This window comes from Cyclopterus lumpus, chromosome 17 (assembly GCF_009769545.1).
Source record: "Cyclopterus lumpus isolate fCycLum1 chromosome 17, fCycLum1.pri, whole genome shotgun sequence".
NCBI classification, from domain to species: domain Eukaryota; kingdom Metazoa; phylum Chordata; class Actinopteri; order Perciformes; family Cyclopteridae; genus Cyclopterus; species Cyclopterus lumpus.
The window spans coordinates 1,657,651-1,669,750 of NC_046982.1; the positions used below are offsets into that span (position 1 = coordinate 1,657,651).

At 42.0% G+C, this 12,100-nt stretch overlaps 1 protein-coding gene across 1 annotated transcript in view; it reads left to right on the forward strand.

Moving 5' to 3' along the window:
- Window positions 1-3,476, forward strand: part of LOC117746858 (potassium voltage-gated channel subfamily H member 2-like) — a 42,134-nt gene extending 38,658 nt beyond the window's left edge. The window contains exons 17-18 of the mRNA XM_034556182.1: window positions 601-1,108; window positions 2,476-3,476. Of these exons, the coding sequence (XP_034412073.1) occupies window positions 601-1,108; window positions 2,476-2,703 (736 nt within the window). The 3' untranslated portion in view covers window positions 2,704-3,476. The remainder of the gene's footprint in view (window positions 1-600; window positions 1,109-2,475) is intronic.
- The last annotated feature ends 8,624 nt before the right edge of the window (window positions 3,477-12,100 follow it).

Sequence of the window (12,100 nt, forward strand, 5' to 3'; positions counted from 1 at the left end):
TGGATTCATTCAAGTGCGGTAGAACAAAAGTCCGGTGACAACAAAGCATTTAACGTGCAGCACGGGTCTGAGTGAAGTCAGCTTAAAGCATCGTTCGGTAACAGACTGGGGTCTCCAAGGGAGGCGTGGCTTTATATAAACTTTAAGAGCAAGCATGATTGGTTAAAATAGAAGGAGGAGTCTCTTGGTTTAGACTTTGGACTCCTCTGGTTGGAGCACAGGGTGGTCCCACCCTTTTGGCTCACGATCTCGCCGCCGATGTTGTCCAATCAGTGTGTGTGCATGTTGTTTCCATTTCTGGAGTGTATTTCTTTAATATTAACAACAACTTTACATGTATGTCAGATTTTAAGTTAAATACACAATGCCAGAAAAATAGTTGTAACAGCCTAAATATAGTTAAGGTAAATATAAGCTTTAAGTTCACTTGTATTCTCATTCACAAAAAACTGCACTGCTAGCATCGGGCCTAACAACACCCTTGAACAGGACATTATTGACTACAGTACTGCCTCTCGTACCTTATTGCTTAATTATACATATGTTACTCGGCAATATTGTGTGTGTGTGTGTGTGTGTGTGTGTGTGTGTGTTTTCCAGGTTAGAGCTTCATATGTCAGCAGACATTGGGACCATCATGCAGCTGCTGCAGAGGCAAATGCCAATGATCCCTCCTTCCTACAGCACCCTGACACCAACATCCAACGCCCTCTCCTCCCCTACCGGCACCCCAACCCATGCCTCTCCCACCGACGAGTCACCGATAACCAACCCCCAGCAGCAACTGTCCAATGAAAACCAAGATCAACAACTTGAACGAGAAGTGAACTCTCTGGATTTCGGTTCCTCGGTCTTCCACCCTGCTGCCTCCCCCCCTCTCATCCATACCTCTTCATATCAGTCACTGTTTTCTTCCCCAAACTTCCCCCAGGACACCTTAACATCCTCACCCCTTCCTCAAACTTCTATGCAGTCTTCCTCTGCTGTCCTTCCTCAGACAGGAAGTCAGTGTGTGTCTCATTCATTGTCCCGCCCCTCACCTCTCAGCACCCTGAATCCTCAGTGGCCAGAGAGGCTTGATCAACCAGCCCTTCCTGTTAGGACACAGGTACGGGAACACCATGTAGTAGCACAGTCTTAACTTTCACAGGAGATTACAAAAGTATAAAAAAGATGGTTAGTTCAGTCTCAGAATTCTGACTTCTGGTTTTTCCTCAGAATTATCAATTTTCTCAATATTTTTTTTTTTTTACATATATATAGCAAAATCCTGAAAATGTTGAATGAAAAATATCACATATCTTAGTGCTTTATAAATGTACGGGGACAAGAGGAAATAAAAGGGATTTGATGATCAAGTTTGTTTTAATGAAGAGACAAAACTCTCATCCAGCCTCATCCACCATGTTATTACTCAGATGGAAGGAAAGAATAGCTAGAGACAACCTGAATGCATGCAAAACCAGTTGAAAGACTAGAATGGGTATTACATGCATACCTGGTATCCTGGTTATTATTTTTAAGCTTATTAGGTTACAGGTTTTAGAGTTTATTGTCTGGAGGTTCTGTGAAACCTGAATATGCTAGCTTTGAAAAGACATCAGGTGGGATGTACACCTAAACCAGGTTTCTGATCACTTGCTACGAAGCAATTAGTCAGTAAATCATAAAAGTTGTCGGTGAATGTTGTAAGTATGATCTACAGGCTGAAAGGAAAATAATAATAATAATAATAATAATCTTAGTATGTTTATTAAGTAATTTTACTTACGTACATAGGGTAAGTACGTAACATACCATAGTTCAAATAGGTCAACATGTTGAGTTTTGGTTTCACACGAGACCCTAACAGCGTTCTCCTTGATGAAAGTCTGAAGTTAGTTTGATCTATCCATCCAGTCCTAACTCTTCCCTTCACAGACTTTGTAGCTCTTTTTATTGTGTCAATGAAGGTCAGCATTGTCTTCTTGTATTGTTATCGGGGATGAGCCATGTGAGTAGATAAGAACAGCCATCTTAGCCTACTATTAGGTGGAGCAGGCCCCTTCGTACCAATATATATGAGGCTGATGACGCCTATTCAATCGACTGATAACACTTGAAGCGTTGTGTTTCCCTGACTTAAAGGGTTTTGTAGTTCTTGGTGTTTGTCAGTGGGACAGCTTCCCATTGGTGGTTAAAATGGGTTCAGTGACATCACAGCAACACTTGAGATTTGTTTCTGTTCCCATTGGGTCTCATGCTCTCTAGTTTATCTTACTATTATTTCTGTCTCCAAAGTGTCCATCATTTTATTCATTGGCTCTGATTGTCGTGGATGGTATACCATAATGATGTAAAGATGGACATCACCTAGATACCCATTATATTCTCCCTCTTACAGCTTTGTATTGGAAAATTGGCTGTTATGTTCATAATACAAATCAAACCAACAATTGTAGACTCCACAACTAACTATATGTCTCTCCATGGCAGGATCTGATATCAGATTGGGAGGTCCAGTCCTCAAAACGCCCATCTGTTGACAGACAACACCTGCTTCAGCCAAAAGACAGTCAGTCAGAGCTCCTCCTCCAGGATGGAATCAACCAATCAGAACAGGGCCCGCTGCTCTCAGCTGCTCAGCCCAATACAGAAGCAGCATTAAAGCCGCATGGGAGCCAGCGGCGCCTGTCCATGTCGGGATCGTTGGACAGCAGCTAGCTGACTCACACTGACTACAGTTCAAACCCAGGAAGTTAAGTGATGAAGAGGTTTGGCATGTCACCACACGCAGAGTCAGCTAAACGTTGTGAACATGCGCCTGTAAGATGATGTATATGATGTACAGTAGATCACAATGAATGAACAAGTTGGTTAATGGATCCAACCAACATGCCCTTTGTTTAGGCTCTCGTCTCTGCAGAGTTAGTTTGAGATATTCCTCCTTTTAGCTGTGTTTGTTCTGGTAAAACGTTCATCATTGAATATTTTCTATTGATGCCCCACTGAGGTTTGTTTTTTGTGAATATGACATTTTAACCACAGTGTAAAAAGCCATTTATTTCCATTTTTCTCTGACTGACATTATTCTTCAAAGCTGGCTGCTATTCCTAGACCAGGAGCCTTGCTCTCTTTCTCAGGAAGGTTCTGCCCACACATTCACAGCTGAGGCTGCCTGGTACAACCACAGTCTGACCTGTTGGTCACCGAGTAGCTCCACTGGAGCACCTGGGGTTAAAGTTTAAAGGTTATACTTTCCCACTTGGATTGCTCCTGCCCTTGCTGGGAATCAGACCAAGGACCTTACGGTCAGAGGCCTGCTTCTCTATCTTTTTCACTTTCTAGAAGAGTTGTATTTCATACTAACAGGATAACAACAACTCTTATTTAGTAAGATAGTATGCAGGAACTGCAAGATAGAGACTTTGCATTTGTGGCCAACCCTGACTCCTTCAAAGCTACATTCCCATACTGTATTCTTATTATGTTTTAATGGACAACTTATTTTCTGGGAGATTACAATCGCAGTTTTAAATTTGTGTTTAGATTTCAAATGGTAAATAAACTGTACTTGTTTATCTCTTTTCTAGTTTTCCGACCACTCAAAGCACTTTAACACGTCATGACTTCATACACTGATGGGAGGGGCTAAGGTTGTAACGGTAATGACAGTTGCTTGGGGTGCCAGCTAGGTCGGTGCCTAACAATGTTTCTTCAGGGTTGGAGTCGTTATTTGTCCTTTAAAGTCAACCGCACACAGGGCTCAAGTATAGAAGATAATAATCACACATATTGAACCCTCCAAGGTACATTTCCCAAAAGCAAAATATTTAGCATCGGCCACCAAACAATTACACACCACAACAGAGTTCGCTCAAAATGCATCCATTTGTATTTAACAGAGCAGGGACAGGGACAACAATACACATAGTGAAATGACACACCATTCCATCCAAAGTCCATTCCAGAATTTCCCTTTTAGGTCGTGAGGTAGGGATTACAGATCGCTACAAGGTTCCACCTGCACATCAGCAGTAACTAACATTCGTACAACATTCACACACCGTAGAACAGATACGGGAGACATTTGGGGTCAAGTGTCTTGCCCAAGGACACATCGACGCGGATTAGCGGAGCCGGGGATCGAAGCTCTGATTGAAGGTTGACCCGGCTCTGCAATGAGACACAGAAACAAAACAGAAATGCAACAGAACCATGTGGTTAGGGTTAGTAAAACATCATGGTTGGGCTTAAAACAAGTCAGTTTGAACATTACCAAGGTCAGTGACGTCATTTTAAGTAAGTTAACGTTGGATTTTGGTTTCACAGAGGACATGTATAGTGGTATCTGCAGACATGATTAGAAATGAGTGAAATTAATGAAAAGATACAATTTGTGATATGTCAAAAAGAAATGGAATCTGTGAGAAAATACGTGAATATAATTGACAATGTAGTTTTGTTGTATGGGAATGTCATTTTTTAGGGGAACAGGCTGGTGTGGCACAGGTGTGGAATTTTAGCAAGGAATACATGTGTAATATAGTGAATGGAGTTAGAAAATAAGAAATACCAAACAAATACTGTAGCGTTAGAGTAGATCCAGTGATTAATGTTATTGTATTAATATGGTTTATGTGTTTCCTATAATTTCTATAACTGGCACAGTTCTGTTTTTAGTCCTTCTGGTCCTAGCTTATGTCCTCACATAGTATAAACAATAAACATCTGCTCAGTTAACCTAAGACATATTTCAGAATGGAGGCTAATTCTTCCCGATGGTGATTTTAATACCTGAACTTGTGTATCGGCTGATACCATGTACAGATCCAATATGTGTTAAACATCGGTTACTATTATTTATTTTTTAACATCTGTAAACTATTAACCCTTTATGAATGTGATATAATGGCCTGGCTCAGGTTAAACCAGTTGTAAAACATGAAGAAATACATACAGAGAATGAATGCCATAGAACTTTATTTATTATTCAGTTATTTTCTAGTGAAAATATAGCCTCATGGCGGACATTTTGCTAACTTCTGGCTGATGAGGGATCTCTCCGTTTGCACCCTTGACATTCTTTTGCTCAGATTTGATCACTTCATTAATGAACCTTAGAAACAAATTGATGTATTGGAAATGTGTGACTATAAAAGTATATACAAATTAATTTGAGAATTCTTTGTCTATTGAGATATGGGTTGTTTCAGTGCTCATCCACTTATTTTAACCACTAACGGAATCGTTTCCAATCTCAGGCAGATTTGATCTAACATTCCAATAAAATGTCACTTCAAATATTGATGAAAATTATCGCATCACGTTTTCAGCTGATTTAATGGTGAAAGCTTTAACCTTTCAAGCTAAATATCGTTTTAATTATTCGAGTTAGATTTGCCTTTACTAGAGCCAGTTAAAGGACGCTAACACCGGTAAATTAGCCGTGCGCTGCCATTGGCCTATTACGGACTAACTTCTACCGTCCTAGTAAACACACAGCGCTTCTAGTTTTTCGGGGATATTAACTTGTTACAGAAAAGCTGTCAACATATCCCAGATCGTAGTTCTGTTCTTCGCAATAAGTTTCCATTTGAGTGTATAGCACAACCTGCTGGATGTTTTGTTTAACTCTTCTCATGTCAATCACTTAAAAAACACCAGCTCATGCATGAAGCCACAGTGCAGAGTAAGAGTTACATTACAACTAAAAAAACAAGTATTCATGATTGAAAAGCTACATTGTTAAAGCAAAAGACTTGTGCAAATCTTTGAAACAATGATAAATATTTATTTAAATACAAAAGAGACAAAAACAAAATACAAAATCAATCTGGACACAAATAGCATTTAAAATAATCTTCCTGATCCAGCTCCTCGTCTCAGCCCACACACGTGGTGTGATACCTCGTCTGCTGGACCCACGACACCAGGCACTCTGAGCTCTCGGGAGGGTCGGGTTCCCTGCACCGGCCACACTCCCAAACTGTCTCCATGTCTTCAGGAATGTGACATATTCACATAATTTAAAAAAACAACTTTTAATTAAAGGAAATGATCAGATTTTCATGTGTTGGCATACAAAGAAAGTTAACATTAAGTACACTACCGGTGGATGTCGTGGGTCCAGCAGACGAGGAGCTGGATGATGACAGTCTGGTCTCTGCAGGTTGGGAGACATAACCATGAGCCTCCCTCCTCGCAGCTCGGTCCTCCGCTTCCTCGATCACATCGGACATTTTCAATTCAATTCAATTTATTTTGAATAGTCAAATTTGCCTCAGACAATTTTTTGCTTTACAATCTGTACACATACAACATCCCTGTCCCAGGACTTCACATCGGATCAGGAAAAACTCCCCAAAAATAACCTTTCACAGGGAAAAAAGGGAAGAAACCTTCAGGAGAGCAACAGAGGAAGATCCCTCTCCCCGGATGGACAGATGAATAGATGTCATGTGTACAGAATGAACAGTGTTATAGAGTTACAACACATTCAATGAATATGACAATGTATGAATGAAACTCATTCGAAAGGAGGTAGAGAGGAGGGGGGGCGGGGCGATCAGCAGGGCCAACGCAGGAGACCGGCTCACCAGGCATCAGACACCTCCAGGTCCAATGGACCCTATGAGACGTGAAGTCACAACGACTCCGAGGAGGAAGCAGAGTTAATAAGGTGCAATGGAGAAATGTAAATTCATCCATAAGTAGAGAGAGAAGAGGAGATAGGTGCTCAGTGTATCCTAAAACATCCCCCAGCAGCCTATAAGCCTATAGCAGCATATCAAGGGGCTGGACCAGGGCAAACCTGATTCAGCCCTAACTATAAGCACTATTAAAGAGGAAAGTCTTAAGTCTATTCTTGAATGAGTTGACTGTGTCTGCCTCCCGGACTGAAAGTGGAAGCTGGTTCCATAAAAGAGGACCTTGATAACTGAAGGCTCTGGCTCCCATCCTACTTTTTAGGACTCTAGGAACCACAAGTAGCCCCGCATTTAGTGAGCAGCTCTCTAGTGGGGCAATATGGTACTACAAGCTCCTTAAGATATGATGGTGCATCACCAATCAAGGCTTTGTAGGTGAGAAGAAGAATTTTAAATGTGATTCTTGATTTTACAGGGAGCCAGTGCAGAGCAGCTAATACAGGAGTAATGTGATCTCTTTTCTTAGTTTTTGTGAGTACACGAGCTGCAGCATTCTGGATCAACTGGAGGGACTTAAGAGACTTATTAGAGCAGCCTGATAATAAGGAGTTGCAGTAATCTAGTCTGGAAGTAACAAACGTGTGAACCAGCTTTTCTGCATCTTTTTGAGACAAGATGTGCCTGATTTTTGAAATGTTACATAGATGAAAAAATGCAATCCTTGAGATTTGCTTCACGTGGGAGTTAAAGGACAAGTCTCGGTCAAAGATAACGTCTAGATTCTTTACAGTGGTGTTGGATGCCAGGGCAATGCCATCTACAGAAACCACATCACCAGATAATTGATCTCTGAGTTGTTCAGGGCCCAGTAAAATAACTTCAGTTTTGTCTGAGTTTAACATCAGGAAGTTGCAGGTCATCCATGTTTTTATGTCTTTAAGACATTCTTGAATTTTAGCGAGCTGGTTGGTCTCGATAGATATAATTGAGTATCGTCTGCATAGCAATGAAAGTTTATGCAGTGTTTCCTGATAATATTGCCCAAAGGAAGCATATATAAGGTAAATAAAATTGGTCCAAGCACAGAACCTTGTGGAACTCCATGATTAACGTTGGTGGTCATTGAGGCTTCATCGTTTACAAATACAAATTGAGATCGATCTGATAAATAGGATTTAAACCAACTTAGTGCGGTACCTGAAATGCCAATCGACTGATCCAGTCTCTGTAATAGGATGTCATGATCAATGGTGTCGAACGCAGCACTAAGGTCAAATAATACCAGTATGGAGATGAGTTCTTTATCTGATGCAATTAGGAGGTAATTTGTAATCTTCACCAGTGCTGTCTCTGTGCTGTGGTGTTTTCTAAATCCTGACTGAAACTCCTCAAATAAACTATTCTGATGTAGGAAGTCGCACAACTGATTTGCGACTACTTTCTCAAGGATCTTAGAGAGAAAGGGAAGGTTAGAGATCGGTCTGTAGTCAGCCAACACCTCTGGATTAATAGTGGGCTTCTTCAGGAGAGGTTTAATTACAGCTACTTTGAAGGAATGTGGTACATGCCCTGTTAGCAAAGACACATCAACAATATCCAACAGAGGTGCCAATTAAAGGCAACACGTCTTTAAGCAGCCTCGTTGGGATGGGGTCTAAGAGACAGGTAGACGGTTTAGAAGTAGAAACCGTTGAAGACAATTGGTCATGGTTGATGGGAGAAAAGCTATCCAAATATACACCAGGGCATACAGCCGTTTCCAAGGCCACTCCACTTGAGGACAGAATGGCACTGGTTGAGGGCAAGAGATCATCAATCTTGCCTCTAATAGTTCAAATCTTTTCATTGAAGAAGTTCATGAAGTCATTACTACTGAGGTCTATAGGAACACACGGCTCCACAGAGCTGTGACTCTGTCAGCCTGGCTACAGTGCTAAAGAGAACCCTGGGGTTGTTCTTATTTTTCTCTATTACTGATGAGTAAAAGGCTGCTCTGGCATTACGGAGAGCCTTTTTATATGTTTTAAGGCTGTCTCTCCAAACTAAGCGTGATTCTTCCAGATTGGTGGAACGCCATATGCTTTAAAGCTTTTGTGAAGTTTGCTTTAGGTCGCGGGTCTGAGGGTTATACCAGGGAGCAAACCTCCTTTGCCTCACTGTCTTTTTCTTCAGTGGGGCTATCGAGTCTAGTGTCATTCTCAGTGAGCCTGTAGCACTATCGACAAGATGATCAATCTGGGACGGACTAAAGTTAGCACAGGAGTCCTCCGTCACATTGAGACGTGGTATTGAATCAAATGCAGAAGGAATCGCTTCTTTAAATTTAGCTACAGCACTGTCAGTTAGACATCTGGTGTAGAAACTTTTGACTAACGGTGTATACTCCGGGAGTATAAACTCAAAGGTTATGAGGTAATGGTCTGACAGAAGAGGGTTCTGTGGGAAGACCTCCAAATGCTCAATGTTAATGCCATATGCAAGAACAAGGTCGAGTGTGTGGCCAAAGCAGTGAGTGGGTTTCTGTACTCTCTGACAGAAGCCAATCGAGTCCAACAATGAGATAAATGCAGTACTAAGGCAATCATTATCAATATCCACATGAATATTAAAATCTCCTACAATAATAACCTTATCACTTTTAAGGACTAAACTTGATAGAAACTCTGAAAATTCAGATATAAATTCTGAATATGGACCTGGTGACCGGTACAGTATAACAAATAGAATTGGCTGTAATGTTTTCCAGGTTGGATGTGAAAGACTAAGAACAAGGCTTTCAAATGAGTTGTAGTTTAGTTTAGGTTTAGGATTCATTAATAGGCTTGAGTCAAAGATGGCTGCTACTCCACCTCCTCGGCCGGTGCCTCGAGGAATGTGAGTATTAATATGACTTGGAGGAGTTGATTCATTTAGGCTGACATATTCTTCATGGCTCAGCCAGGTTTCAGTAAGACACAATAAATCAATGTGATTGTCTGATATTAAATCATTTACTAATACAGCTTTAGATGACAGAGATCTAATATTTAGGAGTCCACATTTAATTATCTTGTTTTGTTGCACTTTTGAAATAGTGATGTTAACCTGTATGAGGTTATTTTGTATGACTCCTCTTCTGGTTACTTTTGATTTAATTAATTTAAGTGGCCGTGGGACAGACACAGTCTCTATAGAGTTAAGGTTAAGGGTGGGTAACTGCTCGGATGGAAGTGCAGAGAAGGGTGGAAGACTACAACTCTGCTTCTGCTTCCTGATCTGAACTCTGGGTCATGGATTAAGTCTGTTAATCAACTTGGCCATGTTTGCAGAAATGAGACGCGCTCCATCCCAAGTGGGATGAATGCCGTCTCGACTCATCAGATCAGGCTTTCCCCAGAAAGTCTGCCAGTTATCTATGTAGCCCACATTATTTGCTGGGCACCACCTGGACAACCAGCCGTTGAATGACGACATGCGGCTATACATGTCATCATTGATCAGATTGGGGAGAGGGCCAGAGAAAACTACGGTGTCCGACATTGTCTTGGCATAAGTACACACCGATTCCACATTAATTTTAGTGACCTCCGACCGCCGCAGTCGGGAGTCATTACCGCCGGCGTGTATTATAATCTTACTGTAACTACGCTCATCTTTAGCCAGCAGTTTTAAACAAGATTCAATGTCGCCCGCTCTGACCCCCGGGATGCATATGACTTTGGTCCCTGGCTTCCCTATCTTAACGTTTCTGACTATGGAGCTACCTATAACCAGAGTGGGTTTCTCAGCGGGTGCGTGCGTCGCTGAGTGAGGAAAACTGGTTTGAAACGTGAAGAGGTTGGCGGTGCTCAGTGGGCTTCTGGTTAGACTTAAAACCCCTTCGAACAGTCACCCAGCCATCCGGCTGCTCGGGGGCTGCCGGGGGACAGCTAACAGAGGCTAATGCTAAAGGCTCCGCACTGGCTATGGGGGGAGGCGGGCTAACTAGCGTAACTGTCTGAGCTTCGATGGTGCGGAGCCGTGCATCTAACCCACTTAGAACTGCCTCCAACCAGCAAATGAACTACACTTGTTGCATGTACCGTTATCATTAAGGGAGGCAGAGGAATAGCTATACATGAGACACTCTGAGCAAGAGGGAGCGGGAGGGGGAGAAGAAAACATCGCGAGCTGCTAAACTGGCAACCGGAAGTGATGCAATACGCTTACCGGAAGAGAGAGAGGGATGCGTTCAGGAACCTCACGACAGCGCGGGGGCCCTTTGTCCCCAGCCAGATTGTTGTTGTTTAGTCCCTGTTGTTTAGTCCTGTTGTAATCCCTGTTGTTTAGTCCCTGTTTAGTCCTGTTGTTTAGTCCCTGTTTAGTCCTGTTGTTTAGTCCCTGTTGTTTAGTCCCTGTTGTTTAGTCCCTGTTGTAATCCCTGTTGTGTAGTCCCTGTTTCGTCTTGTTGTTTAGTCCCTGTTGTTTAGTCCCTGTTGTAATCCCTGTTGTTTAGTCCCTGTTGTTTAGTCCTGTTGTTTAGTCCCTGTTGTTTAGTCCCTGTTGTTTAGTCCTGTTGTTTAGTCCTGTTGTTTAGTCCCTGTTGTTTAGTCCCTGTTGTAATCCCTGTTGTTTAGTCCCTGTTGTTTAGTCCCTGTTGTTTAGTCCTGTTGTTTAGTCCCTGTTGTACTCCCTGTTGTTTAGTCCCTGTTGTAATCCCTGTTGTTTAGTCCTGTTGTTTAGTCCCCGTTGTTTAGTCCTGTTGTTTAGTCCCTGTTCTTTAGTCCCTGTTGTAATCCCTGTTGTTTAGTCCTGTTGTTTAGTCCCTGTTTAGTCCCTGTTTAGTCCTGTTGTCTAGTCCCTGTTTAGTCCTGTTGTTTAGTCCCTGTTGTAATCCCTGTTGTTTAGTCCCTGTTGTTTAGTCCCTGTTGTTTAGTCCTGTTGTTTAGTCCCTGTTTAGTCCTGTTGTTTAGTCCCTGTTGTAATCCCTGTTGTTTAGTCCCTGTTTAGTCCTGTCGTTTAGTCCTGTTGTAATCCCTGTTGTTTAGTCCCTGTTGTTTAGTCCTGTTGTTTAGTCCTGTTGTTTAGTCCCTGTTGTTTAGTCCCTGTTGTAATCCCTGTTGTTTAGTCCCTGTTGTTTAGTCCTGTTGTTTAGTCCTGTTGTTTACTCCTGTTGTTTAGTCCCTGTTGTTTAGTCCTGTTGTTTAGTCCCTGTTGTAATCCCTGTTGTTTAGTCCTGTTGTTTAGTCCCTGTTGTTTAGTCCTGTTGTTTAGTCCTGTTGTTTAGTCCCTGTTGTTTAGTCCCTGTTGTAATCCCTGTTGTTTAGTCCTGTTGTGTAGTCCCTGTTTAGTCCTGTTGTTTAGTCCCTGTTGTAATCCCTGTTGTTTAGTCTCTGTTGTTTAGCCCTGTTGTTTAGTCCCTGTGGTAATCCCTGTTGTTTAGTCCTGTTGTTTAGTCCCTGTTTAGTCCTGTTGTTTAGTCCCTGTTGTAATCCCTGTTGTTTAGTCCCTGT